This window comes from Chiloscyllium punctatum, chromosome 12 (assembly GCF_047496795.1).
Source record: "Chiloscyllium punctatum isolate Juve2018m chromosome 12, sChiPun1.3, whole genome shotgun sequence".
Taxonomy (NCBI): domain Eukaryota; kingdom Metazoa; phylum Chordata; class Chondrichthyes; order Orectolobiformes; family Hemiscylliidae; genus Chiloscyllium; species Chiloscyllium punctatum.
Genome location: NC_092750.1, coordinates 22,320,925 through 22,345,896, shown reverse-complemented (window position 1 = coordinate 22,345,896; position 24,972 = coordinate 22,320,925). Strand labels below are relative to the sequence as shown.

General features: G+C 38.7%; 2 protein-coding genes and 2 non-coding genes across 6 annotated transcripts in view; 3 read left to right on the top strand and 1 right to left on the bottom strand.

Moving 5' to 3' along the window:
- Positions 1-25: 25 nt before the first annotated feature.
- Positions 26-15,092, top strand: gnl3 (G protein nucleolar 3). The gene is made up of 15 exons (XM_072582074.1): positions 26-99; positions 208-266; positions 5,628-5,771; positions 6,377-6,484; positions 6,582-6,644; positions 8,873-9,008; positions 9,113-9,216; positions 9,910-10,051; positions 10,319-10,406; positions 10,937-11,114; positions 11,369-11,511; positions 11,893-12,029; positions 12,401-12,549; positions 14,237-14,339; positions 14,800-15,092. Exons 1-15 carry the CDS (start codon positions 87-89, stop codon positions 14,922-14,924), a joined length of 1,692 nt encoding a protein of 563 aa, XP_072438175.1. The 5' UTR covers positions 26-86; the 3' UTR covers positions 14,925-15,092.
- LOC140484007 (small nucleolar RNA SNORD19) lies at positions 10,774-10,845 on the top strand. Its single transcript, XR_011962169.1, has one exon. It is a non-coding gene; the product is annotated as a small nucleolar RNA SNORD19 (small nucleolar RNA).
- On the top strand, positions 11,216-11,292 carry LOC140484006 (small nucleolar RNA SNORD19). Its single transcript, XR_011962168.1, has one exon. It is a non-coding gene; the product is annotated as a small nucleolar RNA SNORD19 (small nucleolar RNA).
- Positions 15,093-22,417: 7,325 nt separating the features above from the next.
- The window catches only part of glt8d1 (glycosyltransferase 8 domain containing 1), a 35,137-nt gene continuing 32,582 nt past the window's right edge, over positions 22,418-24,972 (bottom strand). For all 3 annotated transcript variants that reach the window (XM_072582075.1, XM_072582076.1, XM_072582077.1), the window contains exon 10: positions 22,418-23,279. In XM_072582075.1, the coding sequence (XP_072438176.1) occupies positions 23,089-23,279 (191 nt within the window). In that variant the 3' untranslated portion in view covers positions 22,418-23,088. The remainder of the gene's footprint in view (positions 23,280-24,972) is intronic.

The window sequence follows — 24,972 nt, the reverse complement described above, 5'->3', positions numbered from 1 at the left end:
ACGTGCTCCCAGACGATGAGTTTACGGCAGGCTATGGGTTGGTTGGGACTTTGTCACGTGGTTTTCCCTTTTCCTCAGCCGGCAGCATGAAGCGCCCCAGTGAGTTGTCTGACGTGGAACCGTGGCCTTTATAATTCGTTATACTTATTTATTTTATCCGCGAGAGTTTGTTTTGATTCATTGTCCTTCTTGTTGCTTTTCTCACAGAGTTGAAAAAGGCGAGCAAACGTCTGACCTGTCACAAGCGATTCAAGATCCAGCGAAAGGTGAGTCAGGGTGGAATCCACGAGTTGTGGAGGCCCCAGCATTGGGCACATGGTGCGCTCTGGGAAAGCTTGTGAGATATAGTAACCATGATCGTGAGGTATTGAAAGTGGCTAAACAAACAGCAAGTATTTATATAACTACTCTGAACTGTGTTAATCCCCTTCACAATCACCTAAGTTAGTACTTATAAGAGCACGTGGCTTTATGGCAAACAGTACATAATATAGTCAAGAGCAATTTATTATAAGCTGCTAGTCTACAACTTGAGTACTTTGCAGTTTTTTACATCACGCTATTCAGAAATATTTAGAATTTTCAATGATCAGAGAAGAATATTGGATGATTAGACTATGAAAAGCTAGCAAATGAAATGGATTTTAATGACGATAGAGAAGTCAAGGATACAGATTTAGGCTGGAGTACTGGAAAACGTTTTCATTATGTTAAGTTGATAGGCTGATAAAAAGAAGATAGTTCACACATGTAAAACTTATGTTCCTTGCCCACTAAATATCCACACATATGTTTCTGTTGTAATTTCAGTATACATCTTTGTAATTCACTGCATGAATTTTTGTGCAGTTATACCTCATTTGATATTTCAAGGAATTTACAGCCTTTTTAAAGAAAATCACCCTAATTTGACCACTTTTAATAATGTGTTAAAGAAACATAAGACAAGGAAGTAGGACTAGGCCATTTTGCCCCTTTGAGGCTATTCTACCATTCAGCAGAGCGGTGGCTGATGTTGGGGGTCTCAACCCCACTTCTTTGGCTGTCTCCATAAACCTTACTCCCTTGTATGTCAATCTTTCTAATTCATTCTTGGATAAATTCAATGGAACAACCTCCAGTGGAAGAGATTTTGTCCACTAACCACCCTCTGAAAAAAAATCAATACCTCTTAGACTTATACTATGTCTGTCTTGCTAATCCTCTCCACAGGATGATGCATCCACTCAGTATCCACCCTATCAGGAAGCCCCGATATTTTAAAAAACAAAGAACTGGATTTTGGAAATGTGAAACGCGCGCGCACAAAATGCTGAAGAAACCCAGCAGGTCTGGCAGCATTTGTAGAGAGAGAAGCAGTCAATGTTCAAGTTCATTGACCCTTGTTCTGACAAATGAACACTGGACCTGAAATGCTGACTCTGCTTTGCTGTCTACAGATGCTACCAGATCGGAGTTTCTCCGCTTTGTTTGTCTCAGTATCTTGTATATTTTAATAACATTATCCCTTGTCCTTCTAAGCTCCATGAGGACAGGCTCTGCTTTGCTGAAAGGAGAGTGACTGAACTGCTTCTAACAACTTTTTCAACTAAGGAGAGCAAGATTGTACAGCTTTTCCAGTGTGGTCTCATCAATGTCATGTAGAGCTGCAACAAAACATTCTCTATTTTTGTTTCATTCCCTTTGCAATCACCACCAACATCCCATTTGCCTTCCTAATAACCTATGTGCTTAATGTGTAATTTATATACCAAAACACCTATATCCCTCTGTATCACCCAGTTCTGTAATCTATCTCAATTTAAGCAGCGTATTAGATTAGATTACTTAGTGTGGAAACAGGCCCTTCAGCCCAACAAGTCCACACTGACCCTCTGAAGAGCAACCCACCCAGACCCATTCCCCTACATTTACCCCTTCACCTAACACTACGGGCAGTTTAGCATGGCAATTCACCTAATCTGCACATTTTTTTGGACTGTGGGAGGAAACCGGAGCACCCAGAGGTAACTCACGCAATTTTAAAGGATAGGTCATGCCTAATTAATTCTTTTGAGCAAGTAACTACAGTCTTTTGGAAAATGTCTAGATAGAAGTTGTAAGCTTGATTGGAAAGGAAATGACTGAGGCCAACAAATATCAGTGCTTGGATCTTCAACAGTTCATTCTATTAATGATTTTGTAAAAATAGATGGCAACATATCACGTTTGTGAATGATTGGCATTCTAATTAGGTTAGAAGAAGCGCAAAATTATAGAATGGAAAAGTTGTAAGTGGACATTACATTTACTGACTCCACCAAAATGTTCTGCACATGTACGTAAAACTTGCTCCATGTGAAATCTGAACCTTTTTTAGAGGTGTTGAGAGAGAGCTGTTGACAAAACTGCTGCATGAATTGTAGCTAAGTGTGAGACCATTCATCTTGGAATTTAAAAAATACTTTTTTAATTGCAAAAAGTCATAGAGATGTACAGCATGGGATCAGACTCTTCAGTCCAACTCGTCCATAGCGACTAGATATCCTAAATGAATGTAGTTCCATTTACCAGCATTTGGCCCATATCCATCTAAACCCTTTTAAATGCTGTAATTGTAGCAGCCTCAACCACTTCCTCTGGCAGTTCATTCCTTACATGCATCACCTTCCGAGTGAAGAAGTTGCCCATTAGATCCCTTTTTAAAATATTTTCCCCCTGACTCTATACTTATGCTCTTCAGTTTGCGATTCATACACACACACTTCACCCTATCCATGCCCCTCATGATTTTATAAGCCTCCATAAGGTCACCTTTCAGCCTCTGATACACCATGGAAAATACTCTCAGCCGGGGGAAATTGCTGCAATGGATATACAATAGACAATAGGTGCAGGAGTAGGCCAATCGGCCCTTTGAGTCAGCACCGCCATTTGTTATGATCATGGCTGATCATCCACAATCAGTATCCTGTTTCTGCTTTATCCCCATAACCTTTAAGAGCTCTATCCATCTCTTTCTTGAAAGTATCCAGAGATTTGGCCTCCTCTGCATTCTGGGGCAGAGCATTCCATATATCCACCACGCTCTGGGTGAAGACATTTCTCCTCAACTCTGTTCTAAATGGCCTACCCCTTATTTTTAAACTGTGTCCTCTGGTTCGGGACTTGCCCATCAGCGAAAACATGCTTCCTGCCTCCAGAGTGTCCAATCCTTTAATAATCTTATACATCCCAATCAGATCCCCTCTCATCCTTCTAAACTCAAGTGCATACAAGCCCAGTCACTCCAATCTTTCAACATATGATAATCCTGCCATTCTGGGAATTGACCTCCTGAACTCCACTGTACTCCCTCAAAAGCCAGATGTCCTTCCTCAAATTTGGAGACCAAAACTGCACACAATACTCCAGATGCGGTCTCACCAGGGCCCTGTACAGCTGCAGAAATACCTCTTTGCTCCTATACTCAATTCCTCTTGTTATGAAGGCCAGCATGCTGTTAGTTTTTTTCATTGTCTGCTGTACCTGCATGTTTGTTTTCGTTGACTGATGTACAAACACCTAGATCTCATTATACTTCCCTTTTACCTAACTTGACTCCATTTAGATAGTAATCTGCCTTCCTGTTCTTGCCACCAAAGTGGATAACCACGCACTTATCCACATTAAACTGCATCTGCCGTGCATCCGTCCACTCACCTAGCCTGTCCAAGTCACCCTGTATTCTCATAACATCCTCCTCACATTTCACCCTGCCACCCAGCTTTGTGTCATCAGCAAATTTGCTAATATTACTCTTAATGCCATTATCTATATCATTAATGTATATTGTAAACAGCTGCAGACCCAGCACTGAACCTTGTGGGACCCCACTGGTCACCGTCTGCCATTCCAAAAGGGACCCCGTTTATCACTACTCTTTGCTTGCTGTCAGTCAGCCAGCCAATGTTCAATCCAAGTCAGTATTTTGCCCCCAGTACCATATGCCCTAATTTTGTTCACTAATCTCCTATGTGGTACTTTATCAAAGGCTTTCTGAAAGTCCAGGTACACTACATCCACTAGCTCTCCCTTGTCCATCTTCATAGTTATATCCTCAGAAAGATTCCAGAAGATTGGTCAAGCACTATTTCCCTTTCGTAAATCCATGCTGACTCTGACCTGTCCTGTTATTGCTATCTAAATGAGTTGTAATTTCATGTTTTATAATTGATTCCAGCATCCTTCCCACCACTGACGTCAGGCTAACTGGTCTATAATACCCTGTTTTCTCTCTCCCTCCCTTCTTGAAAAGTGGGACAACATTAGCCACCCTCCAATCTGCAGGAACTGATCTTGAATCAATAGGACATTGGTTAACATTTCCCAATGTGTCCATGACTTCTAGAGCCACCTCCTTAAGTACCCTGGGATGCAGAATATTAGGTCCTGGGGACATCAGCCATTCGACCTAACAGTCTATCCAAAACCATTTCCTGCCTAATATAAATTCCCTTCAGTTCACCCTTTACTCGAGGTCCTTCAGCCACTATTACATCTGGGAGATTGCTTGTGTCTTCCCCAGTGAAGACAGATCCAAAGTACCTATTCAACTCTTATGCAATTTCCTTGTTCACCATAATAAATTCACCTGTTTCTGTCTTCAAGGACCCAATTTTAATCTTAACCATTTTTTTTTTCACATAACCTAAAAAAAGCTTTCACTATCCTTCTTTATATTTTTGGCCAGTTTGGCTTCGTACCTCATTTTTTCTTCTGCGTATTGCCTTTTTAGTTATCCTCTGCTCTTTAAAGGTTTCCTAGTCCTCCGGCTTCCCGCTCATCTTTGTTATGTTATACTTTCTTTTATCTTTATACACTCCTTAACTTCCCTCGTCAGCCACGGCCACCCCTGTCTCCCCTTAGGATCTTCCTCTTTGGCATGAAGTGATCATGCACCTTCTGCATTATATCCAGAAATACCTGCCATTGTTCCACTGCCATTCCTGTTAGGGTATTGAGCCATTGAACATTGGCCAGCTCCTCCCTCATAGCTCCATAGTTCCCTTTGTTCAATTGCAGTACTGACACATCCGATTCTCCCTTGTCCCACTCAAATTGCAGATTAAAACTTATCATATTATGGCCACTATCTCCTAATGGCTTCTTTACTTCAAGGTCCCTGAACAAATCCGGTTCGTTACACAGTACCAGACCTGGAATTGCCTTCTCCCTGATGGGCTCCAGTACAAGCTGTTCTAAGAATCCATCTCTGAGGCACTCCACAAACTCCCTTTCTTGGGGTCCAGTACCATCCTGATTCTCCCAATCTACCTGCATGTTGAAAACCCCCATGACAACTGTAGTAATACCTTTGCAACAGGCCAATTTCAACTCCTGATTCAATTTACACTCTACATCCAGACTACTGTTTGGGGGCCTGTAGATAACTCCGTTTAGGCCCAGTTTAGTCTGTATCTGGAGCACTTTGTACAGTGATAGATTTTGGACCTTGGAAATTATCAATTCAACTGAGGAGTGCAGTGCAGATTCACTAGTTACATTCAGAAAACATTATATGTTGTTTGCATTTTCTCTGAATTGAATGCCCCATTTAACTGGATTCCGGTTTCAGCAGCATTGTTAATATTTCAATTTAATCATAGATTCGTGAACATAAGCGGAAAGTACGAAAAGAAGCAAAGAAACGGGGAAATAAAAGTAAAAAATCTCGAAAGGATCCTGGTGTGCCTAATAGTGCTCCATTTAAAGAAGCAGTTCTTCGAGAAGCTGAACAAAGGAAACAAAGTGTAAGAGGGCTCTGCTTATGTACAAATAGTTGGTAATCTATGGTACTTTATACACACACAACAAGCTTCTGTTCCACTTTCACAAAGTGATTTCTGCATTTTCTGTAGCCTAATTTGAGATGGCTGACAGTTTGAAATATGATGTAAATTCTTCAAACTCAAAATGTGATCGAGTATGTAACCTGAAGTTATCTGGTCTGCTGTCTAGTGTATTTACACAAAGCTGGGAAAAAAGAGGGTATTTGAATATGCAGAGAGCTTGTTTTTTGCTTTTAGTTTGACGTGGACAGTATTAGACTTTTTTTTATATAATGAACAGTTGAGTATCTTTTACAAAGCAATAGTAAAAGGAAAAAGCAGACTACTGTCGGGTGTGTCCAATGTTGATTTAGTGTTAAGAATAATATGCTTTTTGTGTAACAAATATTTTATACGTAATGTAGTTGTGATTTTCTAAATGTGAATGCTGATTTTAGAAATGGAAGATAAATCCACAAACACAATTAAGCAACAAATTTGAATAAGTTACTAAAACATAAGATAGGTAACTCAACTGTTTTAGATGTCCTTGCAACCATGTCAACTTCTTACACTTTCTACTTTAGCTTGAAGAACTGAAGCAAAAGCAGAAGCTTGCTAGACAAAAGGAAGTTGCAAAGAAAAGGAAACTTGAAGCTAAAAAAGACCCAGAAATAAATGAAAAGCAACAGAAGGTATATATTTGTCCAAATGCTTAAGCTTGTAGTGTTGCGTATATATAAACTTCATGAATTTTAATATGCTACTTTTGAAAATTCTACTTTTAAACAGAAAAAGTTGGCCAATTTGGAGAATAAAAGCTCAGGAAGATCTCCATGCAGCGAGTTGAATAAGGTCAGTCTGTGTTTTTTGAGTGAATACATGGTTGAATTGATTTAATCAGGCCTTTTTGAATTACAAAGATTGAGGTTATAAGTGACTAAAATAGTATCACAACAGTAAATAAATTAGAAATGGGTTTAAAAAAAAAGTGAGTTGTAAAAGACCGGTTAAGGCAACCTTCTACAAGATGCTGAGAGGACTTAATAGGGTAGGTACGTAAAGGTTTTCCACCTGCTTGTGGATTAGTCGAGAACCATAATCTTGGAATTGGGTGTCACACACTCACGATGGATATGAGGAATTTATTCTCTGGATGTTGTAAATCTGTGAAACTATTCTACCACAGTGGGCTGTTGAGGCTGGGTCATTAAGTATATTCAAGGCTGAGACAGATTTTTAATCAGGAAGTGAATCAAGGGTTTTGGGGCAAAGGCAGGAAACTGAAGTTGAGAATTATCAGAAGGGTTATGATCTCATTGAATGGCAGAGCAAGCTGTGGGCTGAGTGTCTTCTGCTCTTATGTTTTATGTTCTTAGTCATTTATAAAAGACAGTGAGATGCTGATACTAGAAGATTCGATTTCAGGAGTATTGGTGTTGTAGATTAGTTAAAAACTTTTTTGTCTAGTTCTTTTGAGGCTTCATGCCAGCTGTCAAATCCAAGTTACCACAGTAAGTACCTCAGCTCACTAACCCACTGAACAGAGTGAACTAGCTTTTAACCCATTTTCTTTAAGTAAACTAGAAAGGGAAAGGCACAAAACACATCTCTTGGCCAGACTGGTGTCATTTCTCCTGTCATATTCAGTCTGAAAACTCCCAGGAAATTACAGTTCCATTTCTAGGGCATTTTCCCTTTGTTGAAGCCTAATTCTTTGAAGATTCCGTGGCACCTTCTCTGGTATGTCATTTCACTCTTCAGAATGCTGTTGAATTTGCAAATGTTATCATTTGGTGCTGTTTTGAAAAAAAATTCAGGTTGGAATAAAAGTGCAATATATCCATGGGTTGTTATGGTTTTAAACTGATGGTTATGACAGGTGGCAGGTTTGTCACATGAGATATTGGGCTGATTGGGCTTTATCAGAGGGAAGTCATGCCTAACAAATAAGAATTTTTCGAGGACGTGACCAGCTAGTTGATATGGATTTCAGCAAAGCCTTCGACAAGATCCCACATGGGAGATTTCTAAAGAAGTTAAAAGCACATGGGATGAAGTGTTATTTGGCAAATTGCATCCAAAATTGGCTTTGTGTTAGGCGACAGAGAGATATAAAGTTTTGTGTATGACTGGAGGCTGGTGTGTCATAGGATCAGTGGTGGGTCCCTTATGTTAGGAGTGGGACGGGTGGTGTTAAATTTATGAATGATACAAAGGTTGCAGGGGATCTCGATGGGTTGGTCAGCTGGGCAGATGGAATATAACACGTGACTGTAAGGCAATGCATTTTGGAAGAAGTAACAAGACAAGGGAGTCCTCAATGAATGGCAGGACACTAGGGAGCTCTGGGGAATTTTGGTATCCATCTCCACAAAGACATCTCTGAAGGCAGAAGGCCAGGTTTTTAGAGCAGTTAAGGCATACGGAACAATTACCATTATCGGTCGTGGCTTGGATTATAAGTGCAGGAAAGTTGTTAGAGCTGTATAACACTTTGGTTAGGGCAAAGCTGGAGTATGGTGTGCAGTCCTGCTCACTACACTATGGGAAAGATGTGGCTGTGAAGACAGTCTGGATGAGCTTTGATTGTTTTATTTAGAGCAGAGAAAGCTGAGAGTCCATAATGAGAGGGCGTAATTTTAAAGTGAAATGCCAAAGATGTAGCGGGGATTTGAGGAAAAATTATTTCTCGTGGAGGCTGGTGGGAATCTGGAATGCATTGTTTGGGAGAGTAGATGAGGTGGGAAACCTCTCAACCTGTTTTAAAAAATACTTGAAGTATCATAACATTCAAGACTATGGAACTAATGTAGGTTTAGAGTAGTTCATTGTCAGTGAGGACTTGATGGACTACTTCTGTACTGTATAATTCTGTATGGGGAGACATCAGTATTATGGTATTGATCTTCTATCTTAATCCACAATTGTGTTGAGTAATGGAGTGGGCTTGATAGGGGTCAAACAGCTACTCCTGCTGGTTTTTAGATTTCTAATAATAAAGCGGTGATTTAATCACTGGAGAACTGTCCTTTAGTTTCATCGCTGAAATGTTGGTTTTGGTGTGCTTCCTATTTCATTAGGTGCTCGATACCTCAGATGTGGTTCTGGAAGTGCTAGATGCCAGGGATCCTCTTGGTTATAGATGTCCTCAAGTGGAGCAGGGAGTCTTACAATCAGAGGGGAAGAAGCAACTTGTCCTTGTTTTAAACAAGATAGGTAAGGCGACTTAATAGTAATGACTGCAAATTGAATTCTGGAGGGGTCACAATGTCTTCAAAACAATATCATTTACTAAGTAGACCCTGTTCTTTATTGTTTAGATTTAGTGCCAAAGGAGAATGCAGAGAAATGGCTAAGATATTTGGAAAATGAATTTCCTGTTGTCGTTTTTAAATCATCTGCACAGTTGCAAGACAGAACAATGGTATGTTTCCCAAAACAAATGCAATATAATCCAATTAAATGTTAACTAGCTGATTGAGTTGGTTTAACGCTAATGTATTTGAGATAGAAGATCTAACTCTGATTTCATGCAATTGTTTTTCATCGCATTTTCTTCTAACCAGTTCTTAAACTTCCATGTTTTTAAGAATTTTGTAACTTGCCAAAATATTGCAGCTTCATAAAGATTAACACGTGGATAATCCAGAACCATATTGCAAGAGGAGTATTAAAGTTTTGATGAAATATCTTGACAGTACTTGTTCAGTTGTGTAATTTGTAGCAAAGGTTACCTTTACATCATTTGTATATTCTCTGGCATTCCTGTACATGTTATGTTTGTTATTTATTCATAGCTTTGTGTGTTGTACATCCAAGTTACTTACAGCCTTAACTGCACAGATGTGGGCTAACCTTTCTCCAGAACCCATATTATGGAAAAGTGGCTTACTTGCACTCCCAAGTCACCTAGATATTCCAGTTGAGGTTAGGAAGCTAACACATGGACATTTTAGAGAACAGCCCACCTCTTGACAAAATGTTGTACACTTCTACTTTGTGCCACTGAGAAATGTTTACTAACATCAGTGCAGTAAACAACATCGTTAGAAATTTATTTGTCAATTCTCTAGATCAATTTTTTCAAAATTAAACTTTTAAAAATTATTTTAAACAGGGACAGAAAAGAATTTCTAAACTGAATACCAGTATAGAGATATCACATGGAAATACCTGTGCTGGTGATGAAAGTTTTATAAAATTGCTTCTCAGCTACTGCAAAAAGCGAAATCTAACAAGCATTAAAGTTGGTGTAGTAGGTGAGTGCTTGCTTTATACTTTTGTTTATAAGCTATAAAGTAGTCTGATACTGAATTTGAATGTTTCCAATTGAAACTCCTGCAAAATGAGCCAATACTGCATTTTGCTCATGCATTTGGCTTTGCAGAATTACCAATTACAAAATATTCTTCCATTCCTTGCCTATCCAATGATGTTCAAAATAGATGAATTGATTCAGCAATCTTATATATATGCCAGTAAAATCAATATCTTTGTTCTTTATAAATTAAATCTTTTTCTTTCAGGTTTTCCAAATGTAGGGAAAAGCAGTATTATTAATAGCTTGAAAAAATTGAGAGCTTGCAACGTGGGACAAGTAAGAGGTCTTACAAAGTAAGAAGGTTAAAGTTGGGATAGTAACCTGTTTAGATAAAACTTCTGACCGATAATGTGTGACTAACTTGCACACTTATTCTTGAGCTATTCCTTTACCTTTTTTTTAAAAAAATTTTAAATATAATACTGTTTTTGCTTAGTATAATTTGGGAGATTTCAGTGATTTTGTTCCAGGCATGTTAATATTTTGAATTAATATCAGCCATTTACCAGAGAAGGATTGGTTTAACACACAAACCATTAACCTATTCACTTTGAACTATATTCCAATTGGGGGGAAAAAAAATTGCCAGATGGCCATTGAAAAAACTAGAATATTTGATCAGAAAACAATAAGGTTATTTGTGTTAAGGAAGGAATGAGTGAAAAATGAGGACAACTTTCATAGCCTGATGTCCATGACTGTAAAAGATCCAACTCTGATTTCACTCAGTGGCATACGACCTCCCTTATTGTCTTGGATAAAAATCTGTTTCGACTAGTGACTGTGTCATGGTAGGTGTTAATAATTGCATAATCTTGCGCAGATGCATACAGGAGGTACTTATCGATAAGCAGATCAAAATATTGGACAGTCCAAGTATTATTGCTTCTGCATCAAATTCTGCTGTTGCCTTGTCCTTGAGGAACATTGTGGACGTTGAAGCATTGGAAAACCCGACATCTGTTGTGGAGCCTATACTGAAGAATTGCAATAAACAGCAGGTACTGAATCCCACTTTCCCTGTTGTCATGCATTTTTTTTTAAAGTTCCATATTAAATGAATCATGTTTTTTTTGTCTGAAATCCAAATTTATATTTGAGTGAGAAATGAGGATAATTTAAATGGTCAGAAAGTGTATGTTTGACTGCTAAAGATCCAACTCTGATCTCACTGGCTTCTTAGGTCACTTTAAGTGCTAGGATGATTGTGTAATAAAGCTTTAGCTAACATATGTATATCACATCACCACAATAGGTCATGTTGCAGTATAATGTCCCAAATTTCCGAACCTCTCTGGAATTTTTAACATTGCTGGCTCAGAAAAGAAGCATGTTGAAGAAAGGAGGGATCCCTGACATTGAGAAAACAGCCAAGTTGATCCTTTATGATTGGAGTGGGTAATTAAAATTCAGTTCCTATTTTTGAACTATTCTGTAAGATTGAAGATTGCCTATATCAGGGTGACCCCCGTATCCATGGGTCCAGTTTCCACGGCTTATGTTCCAGAACCAGGTACCAGGAAGCTGCCGGGAACGTATGTTTCCCATTTAAATGAATGGGTTTGCACCTGTCTGTGGTTTTGGGCTTCCGTGGTAGCTCTTACAACACATCACCCTGTGGGTACGGGGGGGGAATGTTGTATTTGTATTTGCATTAATAATTCAAACAATTGCAAATTTTGTGATAGAATTACTTTTTATTAATGCTCTGCAACAAAGTGTATAGTGGATGCCTTTGATGATGTACAAATTGGAAGCTTTCTTTCTATTCTTCTTAAGAGCTAAAGTCAGTTACTATACAGTTCCACCAGAAATACACAAGCTACCCAATTACATCACTCCAAAACTTGTGGAAGAAGCAAAACGAGGCTTTAATGCTGCAGACCTAAATAATCACAATGAAAATACACTCAAAGGTAATTAATGCATTTGTCTAAATTAATGCATTAGCTTTAATGTAAAACTTGGTTCACTTTGAATTAATTACTTGGACAAGTTCATTGATGTACAGATTAAATTTATGGGATGCACCATGTTACATTGAAACAGACTTTTCAGTGATATGAGTGTCTGTAAAAGATATAAAATGTTGATATTTATACAAGGCAAAAGAAACTTGCTGACAGAGGGATTAGAGTTGATAATTGAAGCAGCAACTTTAATCAGAGAGGCATATAGAATGAAAGCGTAATGTCAGTAAACATAATGCAGATCTGCTTCTATCTGCTGTTGATTTCCGGCTCTCGAATAATCTGTAACTTTCTCTTTTTCATCCCCTTCCGTCCAGGTGTTAAATGCCCTAATATGGCCAGCAGTATATTATTCCAATCTACAGGATCAACCAATGGACTAATTACAGGGGCTAATGTGGGAGAAGAATTGCAAAATCAGGAAAGGAATGAGGGTAACAATTCAGTGGACCGAGAAAACTCAGAGGTAAGCTCACTGCTATTTCGAGTGGTGGTCTTTTGGAAGTCTAGAATTATTTAATTGCCCTTTTGAGATCCCTACATGAGTTACATATGTTTATGTGGAATGAATCATTGATTTTTTTTTCGTGTCAACACTTCTATAGCATACCAGAGTTTGAAACTGATACCTGATGATATTACTCCTTAAGAAAAATCGAAGCTAAAGCTTGAAGTGTTTGATACATGTGCAAGAATACAAGAAAATTATTTCCACTAGTTTATATTTGGCACAAAGTTCAAAGTACTCTGGTATGGATTTCGAGTCATAGTTATACATGGAAACAGATCCTTTTGGTCCAATTTGTCCATGCTGACCAGTTTTTCTAACTTAATCTAATCCATTTGCCAGCACATGGCCCATATCCCTCTAAACCTTTCCTATTCATATACCTGTCTCTACTTTGTTCCTCCCTACCCTGACTGTTTGACTCGCTCCCTTTACCAACTGTACCAGTCTCAGATTGATCTCCCACCTTACTAGTTTAAATTCTCCTGAGCAGCTCTAGCAAATCCCCCTGCCAGTATTTTTAGTCCCCTTCCAATTCAGGTGGTTAAAATGATAAAACATAGTTCAAATGCTTGGAATGTTGTTTGGCTTCTTATATTATTGAGTCTTGCAGTTATCTTGCAATGTTATCTTGATTGTGGACATTTTAAATTACTATCTGTAATGGGAATAAGCCATTCAGTTCACTGTTCCTTTTAGATAAAGTATTTGTCTGATTTTATCTATTGATGAATTGCAATCAGTCTGTATTTGTGATAGTAATTTAACCAAACAAAAGGAAGTCATCCAATCTACGATCTTCCAGCATACTCTTAACCATTTCCATGATTTCCAGCATGACTGAAAACATGTTGCACAGAATGCTGGCTAAGGTAGAATGATATTCCAAATTGTTTGTATTTGATTAGATTTCCTGGGATGGCAGTTCCAGGATTTTGGGCTTGAGAAAATACCTCTGTACTAATGGAAGGAATCTTATTAAACCAACTTGAACAATACTTCTTAGAAACCCTCGTGTGTGGACGCAGACCATTCAGTCATGGATGCCATGCCATCCCTCTGAACAACGTGCCATCGAGATTCACATCCCTGCCCTATCCCTTTAACCCTGTATTTACCATGGCTAATCCACCTAACCTGTATATCCTGAACACCACAGGAAATTTAGTATGCCCAATCCACCTAACCCCCACATCTTTGGACTGCGAGAGAAAACCAGACCACCCAAACGAAACCCACGCAGACAACGTGTACAAACTCCACACAGTTGTCCAAGGGTGGAATCAATCCTGTGCTAACTGCTGAACCACTGCCACTGACTTGGGGCTTGAAGTGCTGTTATTCTAACATCAGATATTACATGTTTCAGGTTGCACTTGTGATGGGAGGAAGGACAAAGCAGATAGCACAAATCTTTTCTGGATTATTATTGTTTCTGACAGCAGCAGGATATGCTGAGTTCAGATCTTGTTCATAGGTGTGCCTGCTTAAATAGGGGGAAAAATCACAACTGCAGAAAAAGATCAAACTTGCTACATGTACCAATTGAAATAAATGTAATAATATACAAGAACAACGAGTGAAAATGGATTATAAAATTCTATTGCACTTTAAGCAGTATTAGATATTTCAAATATCTTCCTAGGCAGCACATTTTGAAAAAGATAAGAATGAAAAGGTGAAAGCAGATGGAGACACAACAGCCAAAACGTTGCAGATAAAGCGAATGAAAAATAAACTGGAATCAGGTTGGTTATTAGATTTTTTTTAAAAATTGGTAATTGCATGCAATTACTAACTGCTATCCATGTAGTCCAGGTGATTGAGAAGATTGGCAAGTAATATACTACACTGTCTTAAATAAAACTTACTTTATTTACAGCATATATCACTTATCATAGTGATGTGCATATCCCAGCCTTCTTTCTATTACTTAGTGTGGGGTTTAGAGATCTTGGTCAACCAGCGAACTCCTGATCCCACAGGTGTTAGTTAATAAAATGTTTGTTTTACTGTTATTTTACACAAGTGATTTGTGTGTATTGAACATATTATATGTTTCCTATTGAGGTGTAAATGTGTCTTGAACTTTGAAATTGTTTGCATGACAGAGGTAACTTTTAAATAAATAATAATACATTGTCTAAGTTATAATCCAGGCAAGATGACTCCATTTTAATAGCAATTTTTTTTCTTACCTTTTTTCAGAGAAAATAGCTGACCCTATCCAAAAGCCTATCAGTGTAGATCCATCTTGTGGAACACCAGTGGAGGATGCCTATGACTTCAACACAGATTATGTTGAGGATTTGTCACCAATGCCAATTAGTTAAGGCCAGGATGACTAATGGCTGAACATTGGAACTGTACAGTTTACATCTAAAACAATAACTTCTCTACAACTTTTTAACGGTGGAGATTTCAGTGTAAAAAAGCAAATTGTATTATAACTTGTAAAATATATATTGGATTTAAGACATTAAATAACTGTGTGGATTATAGTTTTTGATATAGTATTCATACAGATGAAACTTAACCCTCCTTATTAACCCTTCCATTAACTTAAAATGTGATTTTTGCCAGTTTCCACACTGCGTAGGGATTCAATTTTTAAAAAACTCCTGAACATGATATAATTCAATGAAACTTGGTGTTGATCCCTCCCTTTAAAAATATGGCACCTGAGATCAGAAGAGTTAACTTACAGCAGGCTCCTAAATCATGGAGATTGTTAATCAGGGGAATTTTACCAAGATCATACTTAGTGAACACCTTGTATGTTATAGTACTACCAACAGGATAACTCAAACTTGTTTGTTATAGAGCAGTCACTGCAGGCCCAGTAAAAAGGAACACTTGACAAGTTACTTCTACCCTCAGGTGAAACTTAACTGCACTTCATTCAATTTGGTTTACTTTAGTTGCTCATAATGTGGTCTTCCGTACATGGCCTATGCTCTAAAAATGACCCTCTGCTTCCAGTTGCCTGTCACTTTAATATGTTCCATGCGCACATTGCAGTGTCAGGCCTGTAAGTGTTCAGCAAAGCTCAGCGCAAGCTGGAGGAACATTATTGCGTAGGAACCTCATGGCCTTCAGGACTCCATTTGACAATTTCAGAATGAACACCCTTTCCCTTGTTTTCTTTCTCCCTGCCATTGCTCCTGTTTTGAGCTGTTTCCAGCAGAGCCACCCATCTTGAAATGTTTATTTCTCATCAGCATCCCACCTAGCAAATATTATTTTCTTGGTTTATCATAAGCAATCTGTTTATCAATCCTTTCTCTCTGTCTGGGCATTTTCTCCATGTACCCTATTCACTTCCTACAAACCCATCTCATTCTCAGCATTTTTTTTCTATCCCTGTCCACCTTCAGCTCTGACAAAGGTCACTAGATTCAAATTTTGTTTTCTCTCTAGTGGTCTGCAGGTGTATTGACTTAAGGTTTGGATGAATTACAGGTGTGAATCCCACAGCTAATGTTTGTCTTGGTATGTCTGTTCAGGAGAGACCCCTGACACTTCATTCAATAATAACTTGAGATTGATTTTTTTCAGACCAAAGTTCCCTGATCCATGACAGTTCAGTGTCCCTTTTAAATAAGAGTTCCAGAAACTTTAAATATTGACTCTCTGTTCATAGTAAAGACTGTCCTAGTCGTCACTTTAACATGCTTTGCAATATCAAAAATTACATACAATGTTCTCTTTCAGTTTGTACTTTGTTCTGAATGAAGTACATTTGACTTTCGGACAACAAATATTTTGAATCATTTACTCAGGTAGCAAAAGTGAAGTTTATCTTAATTTGAGATTTTGACTTAAGTCAAAGTAAAGGGCTTTTGACTTATCTTACCCAGATATTGGAAGTGTGCTGTATATTTCAATTTCTACACCAAATAGACTTAGAACTGGAATAATATGTTCCAAATACTTCAGTGGCACTAGTGGAGAGAAAACTAGTTAATGGTTATAAAGAATTTGGGCTTGGTAAATACGTTGATATCAAAATCTCACTGTTGCACAGTGGAAAAAATTAAAATGACAAACTGGACAGAGTAGCTGACAGATCTATAGCAGAAATGGGGAAGTATGTCAAAAGCATGCAAAAACCCACATTTCTAGACTTCTGAATAATTGTGATCCAAACTGTAGGTCCTTTACTTCATCTGATGCACTAAATGTTGTTGACTTCTTGTATCTTCATCCTCTCTACAAACCATTTTAAGCCAAGCAACAGATGTACACATGCAGAAACTCAGCAGTATTATATGGAAGCTACCTGTTAGAAAGATGATACTGTCCATATATTCAGACAACTCATGATGTGAAAGTGTTGGACTGGGAAGGACAAAGTTTAAAAATCTCACACAATACTAGGTTTAGTCCAACAGGTTTATTTGGAAGTACAGGCTTTCGGAGCACTGCTCCTTTGTTAGCTAGCTACTGGAGCAGGATCATAGGACACAATTTATTAACAAAAGATCATAGTGTCATACAACTGATATGATATATTAAACAATATATTGCATCAGTTCTTAGAATCCCTACAATGTGGAAACAAGCCCTTTGACCCAACAAGTCCACACTGACCTGCCAAAGAGTATCCCTTCCAAACCCAATCCCCATTGCTCTACATTTAGCCCTGACTAATGCACTTAAGCTACACATCCCTGAACACCATGGGCAATTTAACATAGCAATTCACCTAATGTGCACATCTTTGGACTGTGGGAGGAAACCCATGCAGACAAGGAGAATGCAAACTCCACACAAACAGTTGTCCAAGGCTGGAATCAAACCAGTGTCCCTGGTGCTGTGAGGCAGCAGTGCTAACCGCAGTGCCACCCCTTATAGGAAATAAACCTGTTGGACTATAACCTGGTCTCGTGACTCTTAAGACTGAAGGTGTAAAAGTGGATTTTGTCTGTCGTGTTACCATGTCACTTGAGTTCACCAGATATAAAAAGCAATTTAACAAATGTTAATAGCAACAGGATAAGAATAAGTTTATTGCAGGTTCAGCTCTGTTTAGAGAGACATCACAGATTTGAGAAAAGCTTTTTGGCTGAGATATTTACATGTTGTAGTCTTGGGCTTTGGTGATGCAAAGTGACACCAGTATAGGTTCAATTCCTGCATTGGCTGAGGTTACCATGAACCACTCTTAAAGGAGCAGCCCTATGGTCCGATCAGACTATAGTGACTTTATTTATTTCTGTTTCCTGGCACAAAAGACTCCTATTACAGATGAATGATGTCATCCACACCATTTGTGCATGCATAATCTGGCAGCCACACTGGTTTTGAGCCAGCTGACCAGTAATGGCATGTCATAGATTTTCAATTAGTCCCCTGCCATGTGTTGATAATTCCTAAATAAACATTTTTCAGTTGAGAATTCTTGTATATTCAGGTATCCTATCAGTTACATATATACAAACTGAGGGACAAAGGTTCACTTAGGGTTCAAAAATGGTATGTGAGATTAAACAGATATACGTTGAGAGCTGCAAGACTCGAAAGCCTAGTTTAATTTTCTTACAAAGCATCGTTCTATAGCACAGTTTGCTCATAGCATTGAGGTCTATAATCTTGTAGGAACTTTGTAAGAAAAGTCACAGACTTGAAATGTTAACTTTTTCTCTCCACATATGGTGGCTGTCGAACCAAATATTTCCAGCATTTTGTGTTTTTTTTTCAAATTTCTATATCTGGAGTGTTTTGCATCTGTAAATTACACAAGCTGTAAGTATAATGTCTAGGTGAAAACTGTAGTAGAATTAGGAGCAAGGCAAGACTTACCAAATCCAAATCTCAGATGTTCCAAGAAACAGTGCAATTCAACACATTTTCGGGACAAGATATATCTTTAAAAGCGCCTTGAAACACCAACTCATCAACTGGGACCTTGTTCAACTTAATGAGCTGACCCATAATTTAGAAACGCACAGGTAATTCAAAATGTAGCTCCCTGTGAGTCATCATACTCTGCTATTAAACAAATGAGTAATATGGTGTATAAATTTCAGAGTGAGTATGATGTTAGGTACATTGATTTTATGTCCCAAAGACTAGTACCTAGCTAGGTATTGCCATATGCAATGTCCAACATTAGGTGTCTTTCTGTGACTGAACAGCATTTGTTAAATAATGGAGTGTGCAACGAATGTAGTACAGTAGTTCTCCCCCCCCCCCCCTATACATAGGCAAGAGGTTTCAAGACATGGAAGCGGGGGCAAAGTCTCTGATACAGTCACATAGATGGGTTAACTCCAGGAAGGGTAAGAGAGGTAGGCACCTAGGGAAGGAGTCTTTTGTGGATATACCCATTTCAAAGAGGTATGTTGTTTTGGAAAATGTAGGGGGTAAAGGATTCTCAGGGGAACGTAGCACGAACAGCCAAGTTTCTGGTATTGAGACTGGCTCTAATGCAACGAGGGGTACGTCGGCTTCCAAGAGATCAATTGTGTTGGGGATTCTGTAGTCCGAGGAACAGACAGACGTTTCTGCGACCAGCGGAGTAAAAAGCAGAATGGTGTGTTTCCCTGGTGCCAGAATCAAGGATGTCTCAGAGAGGGTGCAGAATGTTCTCACCGGGGAGAGGGGCCAGCAAGAGGTCATTGTTCACACTGAAACCAATGATATAGGAAGGGAAAAGGTTGAGATTCTGAAGGGAGATTACAGAGAGTTAGGCAGAAATTTAAAAAGGACGTCAAGTGTAGTAATATCTAGATTACTCCCAGTGCTAGAGCTAGTGAGGGCAGGAATAGGAGGATAGAGCAAATGTGCATAGCTGAGGAGCTGGCGTATGGGAGAAGGATTCACATTTTTGGAACACTGGAATCTCTTTTGGGGTAGAAGTGACCTGTACAAGAAGGACGGATTGCTCCTAAATTGGAAGGGGGCTAATATAATTGGCAGGGAAATTTGCTAGAACTGCCGGGAGGATTTAAACTATTAAGGTGGGTGGGACCCGGGAGGTAGTGAGGAAAGAGATCAATCTGAGACTGGTACAGTTGAGAACAGAAGCAAGTCAAACAGTCAGGGTAGGCAGGGACAAGGTAGGACTAATAAATTAAACTGCATTTATTTCAAGGGGAGGCAGATGAACTCAGGGCATGGTTAGGAACATGGGACTGGGATATCATAGCAATTACAGAAACATGGCTTAGGGATGGGCAGGACTGGCAGCTTAATGTTCCAGGATACAAATGCTACAGGAAGGATAGAAAGGGAGGCAAGAGAGGAGGGGGATTGGCATTTTTGATAAGGGATAGCATTACAGCTGTGCTGAGGGAGGATATTCCTGGAAATACATCCAGGGAAGTTATTTGGGTGGAACTGAGAAATAAGAAAGGGATGATCACCTTACTGGGATTGTATTATAGACCCCCTAATAGAGGGAAATTGAGAAACAAGCTTGTAAGGAGATCTCAGCTATCTGTAAGAATAATAGGGTAGTTATGGTAGGGGATTTTAACTTTCCAGACATCGACTGGGACTGCCATAGTATTAAAGGTTTGGATGGAAAGGAATTATTTAAGTGCGTACAAGACAATTTTCTGATTCAGTATGTGGATGTACCTACAAGAAAAGGTGCAAAACATGACCGACTCTTGGGGAAATAGGCAGGGCAGGTGACTGAGGTGTCAGTGGGGAAGCACTTTGGGGCCAGTGACCATAATTCTATTCATTTTAAAATGGTGATGGAAAAGGAAAGACCAGATCTAAAAGTTGAAGTTCTAAATTGGAGAAAGGCCAATTTTGGCTGTATTAAGCAAGAACTTGCGAAAGCTGATTGGGGGCAGATGTTCGCAGGTAAAGGGACGGATATAAAGTGGGATGCCTTAAGAAATGAGATAACAAGAATCCAGAGAAAGTGTATTCCTGTCAGGATGAAATGAAAGGCTGGTAGGTATAGGGAATGCTGGATGACTATAGAAATTGAGGGTGTGGTTAAGAAAAAGAAGGAAGCAGGTATAGACAGGATAGATTAAGTGAATCTTTAGAAGAGTATAAAGGAAGTAGGAGTATACTTAAGAGGGAAATCAGGAGGGGGAAAAAGGGGACATGAGATAGCTTTGGCAAATAGAATGAAGGAGAATCGAAATGGTTTTTACAAATATATTAAGGACAAAAGGGTAACTAGGGAGAGGATAGGGCCCTTCAAAGATCAGCAAGGCGGCCTTTGTGGGGAGCCACAGAAAATGGGGCTAAATGAATATTTTGCATCATACTGTGGAAAAGGATATGGAAGATATAGACTGTAGGGAAATAGATGGTGACATCTTGCAAAATGTCCAGATTACAGAGGAGAAAGTGCTGGATGTCTTGAAAAGGGTAAAGATGGATAAATCCCCAGGGCCTGATCAGGTGTACCCGAGAACTCTGTGGGAAGCCAGAGAAGCGTTTGCTGGGCCTCTTGCTGAGATATTTATATCATTGATAGTCACAGGTGAGGTGCTGAAAGACTTGAGGTTGGTAAACATGGTGCCACTGTTTAAGAAGGGCGGTAAAGACAAGCCAGGGAACTATAGACCGGCAAGCCTGACCTCGGTGGTGGGCAAGTTGTTGGAGGGAATCCTGAGGGACAGGATGTACATGTATTTGGAAAGGCAAGGACTGATTAGGGATAGTCAACATGGCTTTGTGCATGGGAAATCATGTCTGACAAACTTGATTGAGTTTTTTGAAGAAGTAACAAAGAGGATTGATGAGGGCAGAGCAGTAGATGTGATCTATTTGGACTTCAGTAAGGCGTTTGACAAGGTTCCCCATGGGAGACTGATTAGCAAGGTTAGATCTCACGGAATACAGGGAGAACTAGCCATGTGGATATAGAACTGGCTCAAAGGTGGTGGTGGAGGGTTGTTTTTCAGACTGGAGGCCTGTGACCAGTGGAGTTCCACAAGGATCAGTGCTGGGTCCTCTACTTTTTGTCATTTACATAAATGATTTGGATGTGAGCATAAGAGGTACAATTAGTAAGTTTGCAGATGACACCAAAATTGGAGGTGTAATGGACAGCGAAGAGGGTTACCTCAAATTACAACAGGATCTGGACCAGATGGGCCAATGGGCTGAGAAGTGACAGATGGAGTTTAATTCAGATAAATGCGTGGTGCTGTATTTTGGGAAAGCAAATCTTAGCAGGACTTATACACTTAATGGTAAGGTCCTAGGGAGTGTTGCTGAACAAAGATACCTTGGAGTGCAGGTTCATAGCTCCTTGAAAGTGGAGTAGCAGGTAGATAGGATAGTGAAGAAGGCGATTGGTATGCTTTCCTTCATTGGTCAGAGTAATGAGTACAGGAGCTGAGAGGTCATGTTGTGGCTGTACATCTCTATGACATACCGCAGAAGCCCGAACCACAGGTAATAGCGAACCCATTCACCCCAACAGCCCCCGGTCCCTGGTTCTAGAATGTTCCATGTAATATGTTTGGGTTGCAGGTTACTAAAACCGCAGAAACGGCAGTTGCCCTGTATTATGTTGGATCGGCAATGCAGTACATTTGCACAGGGCCCTGTTCTTGGCTGACACAGAATATGTACACACCTACTTCAACTTAATAAAATAAATGACATGCTTGTTCATTCTTTACGACTGTACCTTGCCTGGTTCAAAATTTAAACACGTCAGTTATCATTAACTGTTACATTCTCTGCGGCAACACATTTACCACTTCTTGTGTAAGTTAAACGTTTTGATTTTGGTATTTCTTGCAAATTAACCTATGTGGAAGTCAAAAGCTTCAAAAAATGTCTTTCAGCAATATTAATGTTTGTGATAACTATTTCAAGACCAATAATCTAATTCACATTTGTTTCTGTTTAAGTGTCTTAATGTGCAAACTTTAATGACATCAAATACTTAACATGACATGGGGTATTAATACAGGTTTGAAGAAATTTCAGTTCCTGGTTAAGTTTTCATTTGCTTTATAATTGTTTCATGGGTGTTGCAGTTATTTTGGAACTAAACAAATGCAAGAATGCAAATTTATAAAACAATGTGAAATCTGTATCAAACATTGGAATAAAACGATTGTCATAAATAGCTTCTCTCATAACATCTCTTTTCCAATAAGGAGAACAATGTCATTTTGACGATAACATTCAAGATACTTTGTTAATATTTTTAAAAAGTAAAAGTGATTCAATCAAGACCGAATGAATAATAGTTTCATGATCAATATTAAAATATTTATAATACATGTGGTCTTACCTGGGCTAAAACAAAGTCCTTATTTCATCCAGGCTTACACAGGATTTGAACATCTTATTTTACTAGGATCAGGAATGACTAAAAGTCCTCAATTTTCTCCCATCGTGGTAAAACCTGTGGTCTCATTTGTTGTGCATTTAAATACAGCCTAAAAAATGAAGCAATCTGAATGCACAATTAGAATGAATTGAATCACAAATTCCTGAGTGGTGGTACTTTTGTACAAACTAAGCTAATGATTAAAAAGTCACATTTATTGTTTTCTTCTAATGAGCTTCTTCATCCTCTGCATGTCTACGTACTGGGTGGAATTTTCCAGTGGGGTCTGGAATGTACCACCTGTCCCAAATATCACTGTAAGAAGAGGTACGCCCCCATGGTTTGAAACGTCCATTCCAATGAAGCAACTTGGCAGCTTTAATAAAATGCGATGAATATCTGGTACCAGCATTAGACCCTACATAACAGAATGATACATTTCTGAAATCAAAATTGTAGTATCTAAATACTTAAAAATTCCTAGCGTCAAGCACAAAACAATAATTTCTTTCTTCCAATAATAATAAAAAATCTCCTGCATGGTTTATGTATTTTGTAAACTCCAATACAAAATGGTAAAACATCTCAGCTAATTATAAACATTAATCTTTATGCTGATCCTTATATTGTTTTTTTTTAATTTAAAAATTAGCTTGTATTCATTGTAATCATTTTTTCCCCCAAAAACTCATCCTCTATAAGTTTCCACTCTGCTGAACCTTCAAGAATGTCATTGAATTATTCCTCAAGTCTCTTGTCAATACCATGCTTGGTTTGGACATTACGTGCACTTTAGTAGTTAGAAAATGCAGTCAAATTTGGTGTAGACATTACGCAAGTGTATTTTTGTAGTTGGAAAATGCAGTCAAATTTACAGTTTTTATGTGTGGTTACACTTTGGAGGCCCACCTTAGCAGTTGTATCATCTAAACTGATAATTAAGCATTGTACTTCAATGTAAAATATAGTGCAAGAAAGTTGAAATAACTCAATATTTAGGCCCATTAAAAACATCTAAGTGAAATTAATTCACAATGGTAAGATTGAATGATAAAGCAACAGACAAAATACACGTACATTGAAGAATATAGGGTACTTGCAAGATGTGAAATATTCCATATGTGCATCTTATTCGTTTCCTAATATAAATTTGGCAGTGAGCAAGCAATGTTTACCAGATAAACCGTTGGATACTATTCATTATTTATAGGTTGTTCCTTAAAAATTGGAAAGGTTCAAGCTGCTCATGCATTCAGATGAGACTCCCAATCTGTCCACTGTCTTGCTGTCAAATGTACAGGCTTGGATGATCTGCAGTATCCCCAGTTAAGGACTGCAAAAGACTTTGTATTTTTGCCATTAATTATGTCACCATCTCTAGCTGCTGTCTTGAGTTGAAACAGAACATTCATCCAATTTGATTCCAAGCTGAGTTTCAAAACCTTACATGCTATTCTCACAAATGCTGCCAACTCGTAAGAATTGAATGTTGTCTTCATACTTGATAAATTGTATAATATAGGGATTTTTAGATTTTTAAAAATTAGATTCCCTACAGTGTGGAAACAGACCCTTTGGCCCAAGAAGTCCACACTGACCCTCCGAAGAGCAACCCACCCAGACCCATTCCCCAGGCAATTTAGCACGACCAATTTGCCTGACCTGCAGATCTTTGGACTTTGGGAGGAAACCGGAGTATCCAGAGGAAACCCACGCAGACAGTTGCCTGAGGCGGCAATTGAACCCAGTCCCTGGTGCGGTGAGGCTGCGGTGCTAACCACTGAGCCACCATGCCGCCCTTAATCCTTTTCTTGTCTTTCCTCTTCTAGTGTGGCTAATGTTACTGTTTTATCATTGAATATAAAATAAATTGTGCTCTGCTCATTCCAACTCAAACTGCAATCTGTGTAATGTCAAAGTCTGAACATGACAAACTGCCACAACTATTTGAACAAAATTATGACAGTTTTAGAAACTCTTCAAAGAGAGAATAAGAGGTTCAGAAAAATGGAAGCATGAGGAACTGGAAACATTTTGACATGGGTTTGTTATTATTTGGGTGAAATATAGAGTAGAAATAAAATAAATATATATGGAACTGTTAAGCTGTG

What these genes read in the sequence shown, in the direction of transcription:
- gnl3 (XM_072582074.1), top strand. An exon ending in GATTCAAGATCCAGCGAAAG is followed by an intron (nt 267 to 5,627) that starts GTGAGTCAGGGT and finishes ATTTAATCATAG; the next exon opens with ATTCGTGAACATAAGCGGAA. An exon ending in AGTTGCAAGACAGAACAATG is followed by an intron (nt 9,217 to 9,909) that starts GTATGTTTCCCA and finishes TATTTTAAACAG; the next exon opens with GGACAGAAAAGAATTTCTAA.